General features: G+C 45.9%; 1 protein-coding gene across 1 annotated transcript in view; it reads left to right on the forward strand.

Annotated features, from left to right (window-relative positions):
• Nucleotides 1–11,153: 11,153 nt before the first annotated feature.
• Nucleotides 11,154–17,567, forward strand: part of T265_07450 (hypothetical protein) — a gene marked incomplete at both ends in the record, with an annotated part of 21,401 nt that continues 14,987 nt past the window's right edge. Inside the window, 2 exons of the mRNA XM_009172979.1 lie at nucleotides 11,154–11,374; nucleotides 16,586–16,891. Of these exons, the coding sequence (XP_009171243.1) occupies nucleotides 11,249–11,374; nucleotides 16,586–16,891 (432 nt within the window). The remainder of the gene's footprint in view (nucleotides 11,375–16,585; nucleotides 16,892–17,567) is intronic.

Raw genomic sequence — 17,567 nt, forward strand, 5'->3', positions numbered from 1 at the left:
ACTTGCCTGAGAACATCATGAAGAAAAGGTTAGCCAGGTCCGGGGAAATTACGCTGGCCTTTGAATTTGGACAGTTAGTTCTAGAAAGTAAAGTACATGGAATGTTAAGAAAACCTGAGGATCGGGGTAGAACTGCATGGTTCTGGATCGCCCACAGTGGGAAGTGTTGTATACGTGGAACTGCTGATAGATTCTAGATGGTGGTAATGAAATAAATCGTACGTTCCACATATCATCGAGGCATCACCATGGACGGGTGGCGCGTCTTCAACAGGAATGATACTACTAATCGTGGCAGTCGGATTGGTACATCTGAAAATGAGGATTTTACAAATTGAAAAGTTAGTAGGTGCCGGAGGACCAACAGTCTTTTTGGAGTTGGTGGGCTTATGGCTATGTTCACAAACAAAGTGGTGCCACCACTGGAATCACGATCCGGCCCGTCTGTAAAACCAGACAGCAGTCGTTTCTTTGTACTGCAACCATCGTAATACGATTGATAAACATACTGTTTGCGCCTGGATTGACGTACATCGTTTTGCTCCACAGATGAGGTATGCCCTGAGTCAAGCGCTTCATTTTGAGCACTCAGTACATCCGAAAAAGTTTCTAGAACATTTTTAACTGAAAATGAACTTACTGCACTGCCGATGCACTTCGTACGTGCACGAATTGAGTGGACATTTTGGTAGATTGCCCCCTAGTAAGTTGGCATAAAGAGTGCTGGTTGTGCACGAGGGCCAAAGGACGGTACAAACAACGATTCATGCACTATGCCAACAGAGCTGTCCGTAAATATGAGAACAGCGTACGTGGCTGAGAAACAACTCCCAAATACGACATTTAACAGGAGAATGTCCACATGCAAACGAAAGCCTTGATGGGATAACAACACTAACATGAATATGTATATATATTTTCCGAACTAATTAGTAATACAAGTAATAAATGCATCGATATGTCGAGTGACACTGGTAAGAGTACTGACTAATTAATTAGGGTATGCAAAATGGGGAAGTATATACGAGTGTCTCCGCAGGGAAACTTAAGCATTTACAAGATATTTGGTTAACTGACGCAAACAGCCGAGTGTGTTTCAAGTCGGAGTATTGAAAAACTAAAACGTCTGTCGATATCAATACGCGAGTGTAAAACGGTGGAACAGCTTTGAATTTCTGCTACTCAATAGTGTCTCCAGAAAAATCTACAATGACAGCTGGTTGACCTTCAAGGAAAACGCAGTTGTCGGGATAGTTTTTCGAAAAGACGACATCCCCATGAATAAACCTGTGACATCCGGCAGTGGCTCATTGCCTCAGCCGCAAACCAACATCATCCAAAAACATCTTCCTATCGACAGCATCCAATCCCACACGCTCGGCCAGCCAACGGTAAAGCTGAACAGCTGGTGGTTTGGGACCATGTATGTAATGCTTCAAATGCCCCAGCTCCGATTCATAGGGAGAACAGGAAAAACGATCAAAGCAACCATAAAGCTTGACGAAATTGAATAAATGGGAGAAGAGGTGTATGTTGTGGACTAAATGGCTGGGACAAAAATAGCAGCAAATTTTGACACAGAAGCCTTGAAAACATCAGTTACAAAATCAGCATAGTGTTGTGAAGAAAGGTGAACAGCCTATGAAAGTGGTTACCGAAAAATACATGAAACATTCGTAAACGTCAGGATGTAAGATATCACGTGAAGCAACGAGTCCTACGTACAGAAGAAGCTGTCGTAGCTCAGAGGCCTTCCACCGATCCAGGTCTACATATTCGGGGGGAATCAACACTCAGAGCCAAACTCTGTTGCTCGGTGTTACCATTCAGCAGATTCCAGGACTCCAAAGAAAGTCTGGCCCTGTGTCCAATTGGCCTGTATGGTGCTTCTCTTGCTTTCTGGTCCGGAAATCGTAGTCACGACGCACGGGAGCTGTCAACGAGTGAAAAGTCATACGTGTGCCAATGTGCACACCTTTTTGTGCACAATAATCACAGGTATAATATCCTGTATGTCCCTTCACCTGCTTCGGAAAGGCCCTAGCAGGACTGTCGCAAATAATGCACTGAAGACGGACGGTGTGAGTATTGTAAACCCCGGAGTCACCGTTCGCCAAGACGTCTGCCAACTCAACGACCGTGTCAGACATCAGCTGATGATCATCATTGGGTTTTTACTTACCACAGCATATTCCAGCGACGAAAGGCTGACCGAGAAAGGGGAAATTATGCAGGAGAGTATAGGCCACGGTTGAGTACGCGAGTTATTGTAGGCACGAATACCGTCAACGTTCATTTGAATATCGATATTTGTAGCCCTAGTGTGAATCTCACGGAGCTGTTGCAGCAAACCTGCTTTCAATCCAAGGTGGATGTACATCCCACCGGCCTTCCGTCGGACGCAGCAACGACGGGGGGTTTTCATTACGGTCCGTAGATCCTTCACAAGACACGGAAAAAAGCACCTGAGTTCATCCAACACAACGGCTAAACCGAATAAAGGTATGTTCAGCCTTCGCGCCATCCGACGAACAGCCTTTAAAATACTCCTACCTGGTTGTGAATGGTTTAAAAAGGATACTGATTAAAGGCAATATAAGTGCAAGCAGAACATACGGACTGATCCCTTCAACCACTTGCAGCGGGCTACCTTATGGCAAAAAGCAGGAACCAAAAGTTTCTCCAGGGACCACAGTGGTAAATGTCTTTCTGGTTCCAAAGTCCTGATGACAGGGATCGGGGAAACCGCCGGCGAACAGCGTGGTAAATCGCAGCCTAGTTTATCACCTGGAACGGTCAAATTCGGCATATCTAGAGACTATCATCTAATTAATCATGAATCTTACCCTCAGATAGTCGGCTAAAGGCATGATGGACGCATCCATCAGTCGGGCAACGAAAAGAGCCACTTGCTGCAACCACCTGTCGTACTTTCCTATGTAGCGTTGTTTTTGAAGAGAGTTTGCAAGCAACACGAACAAAGTTCGGGATCATTAACGGTTACTTGAAATGAAAAATATTTTTTAAAACGCAAGATGTGCATGGTGACCGTCTGCAAAGTGGGCATCTTACGATGTTGAGCGCTGACCGAATCACTGAGTTCCGGCATACTGGGCCCCAAAAATCTGTGATCTTGTATTTTTGGCTCTAAGGAGTAGCTGGCCAAAAACGGTGAGTTATTGGGTTAATAGAAGGACCAACGCTGAGGTGCGCCAATTAGATCAAAGAAACGGCGATGATTTCGAGTAACCCATGCAAGGGCAATAATCTCAATATTGGTGGTCTGTTGCTGAGATTTCATGCATTGCGTAAGTCTCTTATTTCTTGAGGCCTTGTGGTCAGTAGGCACCAAGCTGTAAAGTTTCGCGCAATGCACTGTATCGATTGCACTGTATAAACAACAAGCCTACACGGGATTGTCGCCGTTTAACTTCTCCCTTTATTGAGTAAGCATTGCCCCTTGCTCTTTAACCGAGTGAATAAAGGTGATATTTCGACAACCTAACTATGATGTGTTTCATTTCGTGAAGTCAGTAGCTCAATAAAATCCGGGACATATGTGCAAACCTAAATGGCCGACGGAATTCAGGTAAGCATGTCATACTCTTAAGACGTTGGAATTTTCCGGTAGTGATGGACGCTTTCGTTCATTCCATGTGACCATTTATTTGCCCTCGTAAACCCTCAACCATAGGTTAATCACGTACGTCCGCTTGGTTCGTTCAGTTGCCCTCTATGATTGACGGCGTGATCTTCGCGGCGTGTTTTTTCAATCTCATTGGAAAACTTTTCTGTAACTTACAATCAAGCTTGATGTACATCCATAGGCCATCCACATCCGTAGGCCTTATTTTCTTCCGGCCTAACAAGTGTTTTCCAGAAATAGTGCACATATTTTCCGCCAAGATAACTGAAAACAGCAATTACAGAGGTGGCAGTACACACACCACGGTATTTGCCCAATGAAGCGGATATAATCTGAAAAATTATTTACAGGGGTAGCACATCCAAATATGTTACGTCCACAAACAAATGTAGGTTATCATAAAGTTCACTGGATAATTTTGGATGCAGAAATATCTGCAGCTTTCGTCCATTTCAAGCTAATCACGTTTCACCACAAGTGGCGATATCTTATTACATTGGGTACCGTCCGCAAAGTCGGCGCTGACGGATGGCCCTGGGGATTTGTTCACTTAAAGTAATCGATCAAACCCATTCCGTTGACATTTCACTTCCCGTAGATTCAATCCCGTTTTCGGAATATCGAGTGACAACGGTAAGCAGAGTCGGCGACTTGCGGTCTGGACCGGGCAACTGGTGTATGGAGGCCAAAGTCAGGTTGGTAAATAAAATGGCTTCGAGCTACAAATGGTCATTCCTCGTTTGCTTCTCTTGCGGTCCGGGTGCCCATGACGTGCCGGATGCCGCCACCACGGTTGCAACGACGGTACGGCCAAGTAGGATGGTTAAATGTGGTAGAATGTTATGTAGGTTCACAGGATGTATCCTCGGACGAACAGAACAACACTCGCATGACGTGCGTACGTCCGATTGCCAAGTGTATGCTGCGAACCGACGTGTGAATGCTCACAGGAGGGTGTTGTGTTTCGATTGTTGCGATATTTTAAGTCATCCATGGAAATCCGAGACTATGTCCTGATGAACTATTGAATAGACTTGACCGTTGATGGTGTGCGGGTCCTGCGCGATAAACTACGCCGCTTGGACTATCCTGTATGTGATCTGCAGGGTATCCGAGATCCGGTGCGCCCGTTTGGACCCATGGCTGCGTCTGTTTGTGATGATGGGAGTTTGAATTTTCTCTCTCTTGCTTCCGTCCGTCTGCCTGGTTTGCTTGCAAAGTACGGTGACGCGATTCAGGGAGATAGAACCTAGCACCTCCAATGCGACCACAAGCAGGTGCTGCTGGTGGGTGGGTTTTTCTGCCGTAAGATCCCTCCCCTCCGGTCGTTTCCATTCCCTTGCCTTGCACTAATTATTTTCCCATTTACTTTCCAGGCACCACTCTGGAACACATTTTTAATGGGTCTATTGTTTGCTGGCAATCAATCATAATAAAATTATGTTTTCCTGAACTTGTTTTCACGATTCCCGACAACGCAATCGTCACGGTAACCAAGGCCTCCAGGCCTTGATTTGAAGACCAGTTTCCGTAGGTGAGAAAAAATGGGCGTCATTTTCCGGTTTCGTCCATAGCCTCAGAGTAGTCCCGAAACCTTCTAGGACAACATAGGGTTTCTTCTAACATTTAGCATTATGTACAATGGCCCGGCAGCCTAACTGTGCTGAAACACTTATTGCGCTTCATGTGTGTTTCACGTCACGGTGTTACTAGTTACGCAATAGACAAATATTATTCAATCCGAAGATTCTATGACGGGCGCAAAGTCTGTTGTTACATAGTATGTAGGGTCACCAACGAAAAAAGAACGAATGATTTCCAGCCACAACTGAGTTTCAGGGTTCAAAACCTACAGCTGTGACATAAGTTGCTGTTGCCTTAGGTATAGCTGATATGTGTCGTCAACAGTCGCATCAGAAGGCTGTGGCAGTAGTGGTGTTCCAAGATTAGCGTTCATTGCTCACTGAATACGTCAACAGCTGCTTGCATTATTCTGTGTAGTCAGATGGTTGGTAAACATTTCTTCATGCCACAGCGATACTTTACGTTAAGTGGTGAACGACCGGAAATAGAAAACAGGTGACCACCCCGTAAACACGCCGCCGGTAGGCCTCGGTTACTAGAGCTGCAGCTCTGGCCCAACCATAGACACTATCGTTGACCCGTTGGCTCCGAAGGACCCACCGATAGTTCTGTCATTATAAACTAAATTTAGGACTGTCCATGAACGCACTGGGTCTTGCACCTAGGGCAGTCAATGAATATATCGGGTGCCTTAGCTACCGAACACAATTCCAATGATACATGGCCTTCAACGGATTTATTGAGAAGAACATATACTACTACACGTAGGCTATTCCTTTAATTCAAACGAAAAACAGTTTCATAATATGTGAACGATGCCGATTGCAAACAGCCAATACACCAGCGTCAGCTGCTAAATCTGGGCTGTTCTGACTAATTACTTTTGGTTACCGCCAGCAATCCCAAATATCATCTTCCTTTGGAGATATAGTTAACTTTAGGAACAAAATATAGGATTACGCTCTTAAGCTATCTAAAACTACCGGGAATCGCACACTCTTTGCGTTTGGTATATTTAGAAATCCGTTAACGATGTAAACTTTTAAAAGATACAACCGCATCAAAACTCTCCACTTTGAGAGGGTCAATCATAAACCGCAAATCCGCCATGTTGCCACTTTTGAATGTTCCCGCCATCTAGGTATCAACCAATCAGAATGGGGATGACGCCGCAAGTCGCGTGATCGCCTCTCAACCGCACGTAAGGACAAGCAGAACGCAGAGCTTCCCGCGAGCAATGGCGCCGCACAGTAAAACAAAACCACTTAAATCGGTTGACAGTTTGCATTTCCTAGGCACACGGAAATGCAGGATATTGTGGTTTGTTATTATTGTGAGAAGACTGTGAGAAAACGAAGAAGCGCTGATGCCTATTAAACGCTTCAATCTCCAGAGGCTTAAAAGCCGAAAATTAGTGCAGAAGTTCTGCACAGATTCCACACAGGTTCTGCACCCAGGAACGGACGCGTGCTTTCTTACCATGCATGACAAAGGCAGTCTCTGTGTCCCCTCCAAATGACATGGAAGCACTTTCCTCATTCAGAGGAAGGTGCTGGTCCAACGACCACTGCTTTACAGTGGCTACATCTATTTAAAGGACACTTTCACTGGAACTCCGGGATTTCAAGTCGTCCGCAAAAGGTAGACATGGACAGGCAGGAACATCTGGAAGGTCGTTGACTCCTAAAATGGATTTGTCCTAAAGGCCAGATGACATAGACGCCGAGTAAGGTCCGTCTGCTAGGCGGAATTCGACACGGATTCCGTTTTACCGCTCGCACTCAGGTGCCACCACGGCCGAGAAAGCTATCCTACGCGAGATTGACCAGTCCAGCATCAAGCCGAGATCTGATTGGTCTAAAGTCTGAACCCAACAGCCAATCATGGCAGTGTTGACCAAATGCCGGTTGCCAAAGGCGCATCCAAAAGGCGTCAGAATTCCGAGACTTGTCGCCGCTTACACTATGTATAGATGACGCGCTGTACAAGTGTTCTTGACTTCGTTTTGGACGTTAGTATACTTTTTGCTTATTCGGTGCCAGTTTTGATGTGAACCCTAGCTTGGGAGGCTTGGACCAAGAACTAAGCTGAGGTAAATATCTTCACTACTCGGCCGAGCCTAGGTCAGTTAATGGAAGTTGTTGCTTCCACGGGTTCGGTACAAGTTTCCTCCATTTACGGGTTAGACCAATCCTGAGCTGCTTGAATTCTATGTCCTGGTTAACGACTAATTGTAGCCAGTAAATTCCGTTAATTTGGCTTGGGCAACTGCAGCCCAATGCTGGAAATGTTCACTGGATTTTGCATTCTGTTCAGTATACTATCAGATTCACCTTGTCCGTGAAATGATGAAGGGCCACAATCGCTACATGACATACCGCTAAGGACGTTCGAACCTTCGGGCCATGTCTTTCGAGCAGCAGTTCAGTTGATTACCTGCTTGTTTTCACCCGGGCTGTCGGTCTCTAACAGTGTCATGTGCTGTGAGTACGCGGCCCCAGCAGATCCCGATCTGCACAAAGTGCTGGTGAATTCATCGATCAGTGGCTTACTCATTTTGGTCTATGTGGGATAATAATATCGCACCAGAGGGTTGGGGTGAATCAACAATAGTGCCCACCTTAAAAAATGTCGCCCGCATTGTGTGTCTCGACTCTTACAAGGCTTCTGACCACTTCTCCGTCGCCTCGGGGCAGCATGGGGAAATTCGGTCGGTGAGAAGTGGATGCGCTATCGACTATATCTTTACACTCGATCAAGTGTTGGTGCAAAACCGTGGGGCGAGATGGCCGAAGTGGTTAGAGCGCGAATTTACTGACCGGAAGGTTCGTGGTTCGAACCCGACCTCTGCCTCTCGACTTCCCCTGTCTAGGCTTGGGCAACCTGGCAGTATCTCAGCCCTCGTACGACCTTCGGGTGGCATGGCAGTTAGGCACCGAAAGGGTGCTACAGCTGAACGCAAAACTGTGTTTACAGATGACTCACAAGAAACAGCTTGGTGTCGAAGATGCGTTTGATTCTGTCGAATAGTCAGTCACATGCTCAACGGGATATATCTCAGAAGTTCGTGACCATGTGTCGGCTCTTAAATCCACATACTCCTGGGTTTGTGGCAGTGTATGTGATGCTTCCCAAAACTTCCCTTTAGAAGGCTGTCTCTGGCAATAATGCTCACTACTCATTTCTGTTCACTTTCGCAATTGAGGTACTAATGAGGCGAACGCTAAAGGGTCCTTTAATTCCCGGCCTTCAAATCTTTGCCGGTTGGAACCTTGTCGATATCGAGTTTGTGGATAACATAATCTTTGGAAACGAACAGAAAGCTGTTTGATCGGTTAACAACGGTTGTATATTCACATGCACGTTGCACTGCACCTGCAAGGGGGGCAGAGTCAATAATCATGGTGTATAACCCGCGCACTTCAAGGGGAGGCACTAGAGGTTATGGAGGGGTTCACGTGCCTCGGTAGGTGTATCAACTCTGACGGAGTCAGAGTCATCGCGTGCACTTCAAAGACCAGAACCACATTTACCATTTCACATCACTTATAGCGCCAAAAATACATATCCTTGGGTCTCAAGTTTCGTGTCTACCGGTCTACAAATGTATGGTTACGAGGCATGACCACTGTGGGCAGGTGGAATGAGGCGTCTCACAACCTTTGCTAATATCGGATGGCGTTTTTCCAAGAAGTGGTGGTCAACCGAGTGAGTGGCCTTATTGTCAGTTTCTCCCCAGGTTGTCCAGTTGAGCCTTAGGAGGCGCGGGTGTCCACGAATGCTTGTGGTAAGCTAGCACAAGTATCATTGCTTGTCGATTTTACCACAATGCTTTAGGTCTGACTAAAATTTGTGTTTATGATCGTATATAGGTGGAATCAGTCAATTCACATCGATTTATCAGCTATAGGTACATTGGTCCTCGCTGCTACAGTTTCAAGTCACCGGAAAACGGAAGTGTGGGACATACAATCAAGCCTTGGAGGCGAAGTCATGTTCAATGGCATCACTAATGTTACCCTCCCTAATTTTTGGGTTAGTGACAACACAAGGATACACTGTACCGATTGAATTAAGGACCGCGATCCTTCGTTCGTGGGTCCTAATTTTCATTGGAATACTTCATTAGGGGCCCTTCAGTCTAAGCAGCCGATCTACGCCGTCACAACGATGGTTGCACAACCATGGCGGAGTTCGCGGAAGCCCAGTGTTTAAGGCGTGAACTTGCTGACCGGAGGGTCCGTGGTTCGAACTCAACCTCTGCATCTCGACCGCTACTGTAGGCTTGTGCAACCTGGCGTATCCCAGGCCTCGTGCTTCCGTCGGGTCGCGTGGCAGCCGGGCACCGAAGTTTTACGTCTGGGTCGTTATTATTTTTTTGCTGCACAATCCATTCTACGCGGACATCAAAGTGTGCGTTCCACCCAGGTTGATTTCAGCAGAGTAAACTTTCAAAACCACTTCACTCCAAACGAGTAATAGGAGTTATATGCCTCTTCCTCTCTAAAGATAAAAGAAAAAGATAATCGTTCACCTTTCGGTGCCTAGCTGCCGCACCATTCGAAGAAAGCACGATGTCTGCGATACTGCCAGATTGTCCAAGCCTTGACAGGGGAAGTCGAGAGGCAGAGGTCGGGTTCGAAACACGGACCTTCCGGTCAGCAAATTTGCGCTGTAGCCACTGAGCACTCTCCCCCTCGCCTCATCTCTATTAGACTACCCTCGTAATGCCTTCACGTCAGCCTTCTACAATATTCGTTTTGAAATAGTTCTGTGCACCAAGCCACTATTTTGGAGCTTCAGAAGATGTACGCTCAGAGGAGATAGTTTTGATATTTGAGGCAACGAATTGCTTCAGTTTTTTTCAAGGTTCCCATTTGTGATTTACTCGTAGGCCCTCAGTCGTTCAGTACCCCGGCCGGTTTGTAGGGATCCGTAGATTTTCGGAATGTCAGTATTTTTGACGCGGATGGTTCGCATGCTGGATTAATTTATTTTCTCAAAGGGTATGATGATTTCCTCCTGGATCGGTTTCCAAAAAGTCTGAATACGTAATGACCTATCTTCTTGGCACCTCGTGCCTCGTGTTTTGAACCTCATTACTGTGCGTCCAGCTTTCACGTGATATGACTGAATCAATGGAAAAGCAGCCCGTTATTTCGACACGGCGGGGTTCTGCCACACAGACCAAGCGAAATCGAACCCGAGAATAGGTCTAGAGTTCAGAAATAAACCCGGAATTGCATTTCCCCTCCTCTGATAGTCATTCCTGGCACGGTCGTGCAGTGAATACTAGACCACCTAGTCCTTGGAACTATCGTCATCTCACTAATATGACAGCATTTCAGAAGCCCTGCCAGATTGGGTTACTGTGTTTGCACACCAATGCGGTTTGATTATCCAGCCGTTCAACCAACGTGTCCGTAATTTTGAAACTTTACTACTGGTACACGGGTGGCGAACCTGTTGTTTTCTCGAAACGAACGTTGGCTACATGTCAGTTGGGAAGTGGTTGATGGCTTCTTGACAGTGAAGCACATAAAATCAGTTCTGGAACCATCCACCTTAGTAGGAAGCAGAAACACAGAGGAACACTAACCAGAAAAATTACTCTTTCATATGAAGCATCTTGGTAATCTGGGTTGTACAATTAACCGTTGCCGGTCACTACTTCATTTCGTGGGTTTTGTTCATCTCCAAGACTGCTTAATCTTTGTTAGTAACCTCTAGCGAAGGTATCCTGCCCTTGTAGCCTTGTGAACCGCATGCTGAACTTTGTGTTCTTTTTTCCAGCTTATAACTAGTCAATGTTGCCACGTATGGGCTTAAACGGGTGGTTGCTCTTGTACAAATATACAAAAGATAATTGCCAGTTCCACTAATGTATTATTTTCATCACCAGATTTCATTTCCTATTGCAGCCTGCGAATCCCTATCCGGTTGAGTGAAGTCATGGTCACCAGACTAGTGTGACGGAATTTTTGAAGACTTGGAAAGGAAGTGGTTTGCAGCCTTCACATGCCACGTGGTCGTAAATCCCAGCTTTACGGCCTGGAGCTGCGCTTTATCTGTGAATGGAGTGGATGCAGCCAGCCGTTTTCAGGGTTGGGAGAGCTGAAAACGCATGTATTGGAGCACTTCAGGGTGGGTTTTTCTGTGTTCCTGAGTCCTCGCTTTTAGTTTAAGTTTCCCACCATTCCAGCAACTTGCTCTACTGTAGGAAGAATTGTTCCTTTCTCGTATTTCACCCGGCACTTCCTTCCTTCATGAGACATATCCTTGGGTTTTGGGTTTTGACGTCAGAAACTAGCTCATTGTCTCGCTGTAATCGTACTGTCCTGGCATTACCACTTCAAAGTGTCCAGCGTCACTACATTGCCTTGGAACACAACGGCTCGCCGACGATGGCATCTCCGTCAAAAATGAGACATTTGCAGTTAAACTGCTCAGCTCAGCGACCAAACCAATGGCCACTCATTCAACATTCTATGTAGGTTATTCGAATGCGGAGTGGTTCTGTGTACCCTACTTGTCGGAATAAGATGGTCCCATAAGTTGCGCACTAAGTTTTTGGTTTCGGTTCGCTCTCCCTATCGCTAGGTTCAAGAGGCATATTTCACTCGACATCACTAGACTGGATTCTTCTCGAAGGAGAGATTGTGCCAATTTAACGGGAAGACGGGTTGAAGTCTCTCAAGATGAAGTGCGGTCTATAAATTGCTCAGCTGTAGTACCCTTTCGGTGCCCAGCTTCCATCCCACCAAAAGGAAGCACGAGGGCTAGGAAGTCGAGATGCACTGTCGGGTCCGAACCACGGACCTTCGGGTCAGTAAATTCGCGCCCTGAACACTGGGCCATCTCGCGGTATGGGGTAATACCAATTTGTTTACTGTCGTGTTTGTTTGTTCTCAGGAGTTGGGCCCCTTTCATTCATTACGTTGAAGCATAGAACGCCATGTGGTTTTAATGGTTGTTTCACTCACAAGCTAGAGACACAAAAGGGTGTAGACAAAATACTTGAATAAAGGGCGTACAGATAGGCTCTGGCAACAAAAGAGACAGCCGACAATAAACAAGTCCACGTGGTTAGAACTATGAAAGTCTAATGTTTAAGTTCGAAGCTTTTCGTGCACACTACCATCTAGTGAATCGTGATGAGCCAGACCCCACACAGTTAGCCTTTTATGGTCATAATTTCACAGCAGCATACTAAACGAATCTTTCAAATTTCTCTGATGACCTGTTTGCGTGATTTGTGTGGCGACTGAAAATGCTGGATCTCGGTCTGTCCTCCACGCTTCTGGAGCCACCTGTGCTACTGATTTAGCCACGGGCTCCGTTAAACCTCCACTAAACCCTGTTATGTCGATAAGGACGCCTCCGCATCCACACCGGAAGTGGAAAATTACATGGGATGAAGATAAGTTCGAAGAAAGAGGGCTGCAGTGTCATAGAACGCCTCTGAACCAGTGCACACTTAGTTCTGATCGCCAGCGGAACTATCTCAGTTCGTCAGAATTTTCTGCCGCCCATGTAGTCTGCCCATTCACTTGCGGTTATCGAAGCACTTGTATCCAAGCTTCAGTTATATATATATATATATATATATATAATAAAATATCAAGATTTTTAGTACATGACCACCTGCGCACCAGACCCCACTGATTTTTGTATGAATCTCTCAAACTCAACCCAAGTGACCCAGGAACGTCGCTAGCTTACCACTGATCCAAGCTGTTCCACGCAGCGGCATACATTGCCTCCATTCGAAGCATAGTGGAAACTTCGGTTCTGCATGAGGATGTTTTGTTAAATCAAAAGTGTGGTGTTATGGGATGCCATCGTAGAACTGTGCTGTGTCCTCCAGGTTATTTCAGACTTTCTGGTGGAATTTTAGTTATTCCGTCAAATTGGTTACCTCACATAAGAGCTTCGGGGAGCCGAATTTTACCCTGAAGTTTCCGTTGGTGTGTCTGAGTATGATGTAATTTATTTTTTCAATAAAGCTGATCGCACAATTAATATGTAACCACAGCATGATCCGTTTCTGGAATCTTTGGACGGCATCGCGTCGGTACACCAAAATACATCACTTGGTGTTACACAAGTTGCTAATACAATTCATGGGCCAGATATTGAGGCCAACAGCATCGTACGATAAGTGGAAGGCAGTGAGTCAGATAGTGTGGTTTCGGTATTAGGTAGCTAATGCACACACATTATATATATATATATAATTTTTGTCTATTGGCGATCTTCTAAGGAGATATTNCATGGGCCAGATATTGAGGCCAACAGCATCGTACGATAAGTGGAAGGCAGTGAGTCAGATAGTGTGGTTTCGGTATTAGGTAGCTAATGCACACACATTATATATATATATAGAATTTTTGTCTATTGGCGATCTTCCAAGGAGATAATTGAAATCATTAATTTTTAGCAGACATTGTTACTAAGATGCACCCGTTACCGTAAGCGTACTGCTGGTTAACGCAGCCACAACTTCTTTGTAGTCAGTCCTCATCTTCAGCTGTAAACGGCTTACTCGTAGTTGTTACAGCTGCCGCAGTTTCGTTCGCCGAGGATTCGGAGAGATAGCCACATGTTAGAGACACGAACTGATGCAATTGACGCATGAATCCAAGAGTGACAGTGAACTTTCCATCATGGCCATCAGGAGGGGGAGGATATGTATCCGTATTCACTATAGGTTTACTGGAATTGGTCAAGAAATGGTTTGCCCACACCAGGCTCCGATAAGGCCATGACGGCTGCACTGCGTCACACAGATGGAAACTGGTCAGCGTTAGCCTTTCATATTTGCGATGCGTTTGCAAGCATCCCAGCTGCAAACGGCTTTAAGCCAGGACCTGCATTTTAGCAGTCAAATCAAGCCCTCTCGCGTAGGTAAATATATGAACGCTGCCTCGAATAGTGAAAAGCCAAGCGTTTGCGGTCTGCGTTCTGAATAACTCACGAGAATTTTAGCCAGCCTCTTCCTTTTCGTTTCGAATGACAGTCAGTTGATGATGGTTAATTCACGAATCTACTGTTCGGATGGTACGTTGTTCGAATCCAGCACCGACATATCGACCAGTTGGACAGCGTGGCAGTATTTGAGCCCTCGTTCCTCCTTCGGGTGAAATGGCAGCTGTGCACCAAGCGTGTATTACAGCTGAACCATTTGATAGTTATTCCCACTCTCACTCGCCATGAATATCGGCCCTCAGAGACAAGACAGCCCAGGGGAAGATTTCAGGCTTGTGGATGGTGGTCAGTGTTCGATGTGATCAATCACACCCGTTATCTGCACTTCTTAGGAGTGAGCTTCTTCGAAGAGATATCCACGCGAAGCGTCCCATGTCATTTTATAACCTAGTATGCTCTTGTTTTACTGCCCTCGTAATGCATATGAAATGAGGATCCGATGAAGCAATGCATGTAAGCCAGGGGGCTATGAGCTTGCGTGCTGACTTAAACTTCGGGCTTATAGCGCGATATGGAGGCCTCCGAAATTTCTGCATCAGTGTTTCCTGTCAACCATGATTTAGTGTCCAATCTCTTCTCTCTCACGGGCAGAATCTTTTCAGGAGAGACGAGACATTCCTTTCTTCAGCGACAGCCCCAAGGGGGTTACTCGCTGTGTTCATTGAGAGTGTGCAGCCCAGCTGACTTAGGTAACCCGACTGGCTTGCTGCATCTGTTTGGACGGTGAACGTGGAACCACCTACGGCCTCGGAGGTTTACGACTGCATATGTTCTCTCAAGCGCCACCGAGCTCCCGGTCCGGATGACCTCCCACCTGCACTGTTCAAAGACGGGGGTGAAGTCCTCAGTCAGCGCCTGTCCGACACTGTCTTTCTCCGCTTTGTCTAAGGACGGAGAATTACTCAGCTCGAAATCACCTGTGCACACCATTTGTAAGACAGGAAGTGCCAAAGGAATAGCAGATATTTGATGTCGTTCCTGTCTTCAAAATAGATGTTATATCTGAATATCAGCCAATTATCAGAGTGCCCGTTTGATCATGATCGCTTCCAAGTTGCCCACAGATATGATCCCACGCAGGAATACCAGCACCTTTGTGAGGAGAGCCGTGAAAACCAAGCAGAGTTCCGTTCGGGTCGTGGCTGCATTTACCATATCTCTACCTCACGACAACTGCTGGAGCATCGTCACACAGAAAAACAATAATTGTTGTTCTCATGTCTGAACGTAATGTCCGGCTCGGTCGCGCTGCTTTGTGGGGATGTCTATCTTTCAATGGTGTGCCACGCATTTTCTTCACAGTCCTCCAACCATCATACTATATACCTGCGGGCGCGTTAAGGTCTGCTGGGAATACTCTCCCAACATGACCAAAAGTGGTGCCCTTCAGGCTTACTGTTTGTCACCTTTTCTCCATAACCTAATAGTGGATTAATTAAGTGAGAAACTTTTGTTGTCTTTCACCCTAATTTTGGACCTTCTTTCCTGGGAAGCCCTTAAATTCATTGAATATTTGGCCAATGTTGCGCTACTTCTTTCAGTTTCCATTCAGATAAGAAACACACCAAATAACCTAAGTGATGTTACCATGCGTTTCGAATTGCGTCTCTCACCCTCAAAGTACGAAGTGCTATTATACGACTGGGCGAGCGCGCCACTAAAACAGGCTATGGTGTCAGAACCAAGTTACTGTCTGATTTCGTTTCCCCATCCTGCTGCATTCGGGGATTAAGGCGACCCGGTCGATGGCATGATTTCTTCTTCCAGGATGGGGACCGCGTGATCCTCATTGTGCCTGGTTGGAGACACTACAAGATATGGCTGGCACCCGATGTCAGTGGCGTTCTTGTTGTCAGTTTCTGTCCAGATTGCCTGAGTGAATGTCTGGAGGTGTAGGCACCTCGGAATGATTGTGTTAAGCTAGCACTAAGTCCCTCCCCCATCCACCTTTATTCTTTTCTTTACAATAAGGCTTTCAAATAAGTCATGGCTGTACGGCAGTGAAGCATTGGTGTTGAGCACTGATGTCATGCTGTCGATGATGATGATGATGATTGGAAGTGTTTAGCTACATTGAAGCGACAAAAGTATCGCGTGAAATTATCCCGTGATCTAATCTGTCCACTAGCTATTCATCTAATTCTTCCTTATTTGGTGTTTATTAGTGTATTCATGTTGATATCCTATAGTTTTTGCCTTCCCAAGCGCTGGCATAACAAATTAGCAACTGATGATCACTAATGGCGTTCACCGTCGTGACAACCAACTGTTCTGCCAATGCATGACCACCCCTTGGTCCTGAGTAGAATGATCCATTTCAGTTGTTTTGCCTGGATAACTTGGTTTGCTTTCCTAAATCTTCTGTAGAAATTTAATGAAAGTGCCATGCACTTCGCAGTTGATCCTTATTGCGGAATTTGTGGTGCTGCTTTGGATCTAACCGATTGGGGTTCCCTCGAAAGACATTCGCACTACCACGCTTGGACTTTATTTCTCCGAGTCAAAGGGTGTCAGATACAAGAAATCAACGATTGGCCCCCTTGTCTGGCAGACAACACTTCAAGAACAACGGTCCCTGATTTGCCGACCCCATTCGAATGTGGTTGGGAATATTGTGACTATCGAACGAACGATATTACTGACTTCATTCTGCACGTCTCCAGGCATCCTGAGGTAAATCAGTTATGTCGTTTGTTGACTTTCCCATGATTCTTTGGTACACGTAATGAAGCGTAACTGAATTTCCAAGGATCACAGTTTGGTTTTTAGAGTTTTCGAGCGTCCAGTGTTTATTCCATGTCTCAGATATCAGTAGCTCACTACACTCTTTATAAATAGAGTGCTTGTGTAGAATGTAGAGTCTCCCTGTTCACAGAGTCGACGACTTTCGTGAATTCTGTGAACAGTGAGTATACTGGTCGGTTCATTTCCCAGCGTTTTCGAGGCAGCTAATGCGCTGCAAAAAATGGGGTCAGTCGTGGTGCGTCCGCTTTGGAGTCTACAGTGCTTTTCAGGAGTATTTTCTTCCAGAATATCTGTGCTGAAGCGCGCCGAGTCTTTCCCTGTAATGCGGGGAAGACCGACTCCGCGATAATGGTCCTTTTTTTAAAATCAAATTCTCTTAACTTTGAGCAGTATTACAATTGTGATGTTCTTAAAATCCTGGCAGATCGTGCAACACACCTGAAAGACTCGTCTCCCACTATTAGTCCACCAATCAGTTGGACGGTTACTGGCCTGTTCCCAATAACCATGGAAGGTATGTGTCATCACAATGCCACTTTTGATGCCTCTTGTTCTTCAATCCAATGGATTTGACCGCAGCCGTCCTGGCACGTTCCTTCCTTGC

Source organism: Opisthorchis viverrini, assembly GCF_000715545.1.
Source record: "Opisthorchis viverrini unplaced genomic scaffold opera_v5_179, whole genome shotgun sequence".
Lineage (NCBI taxonomy): Eukaryota > Metazoa > Platyhelminthes > Trematoda > Opisthorchiida > Opisthorchiidae > Opisthorchis > Opisthorchis viverrini.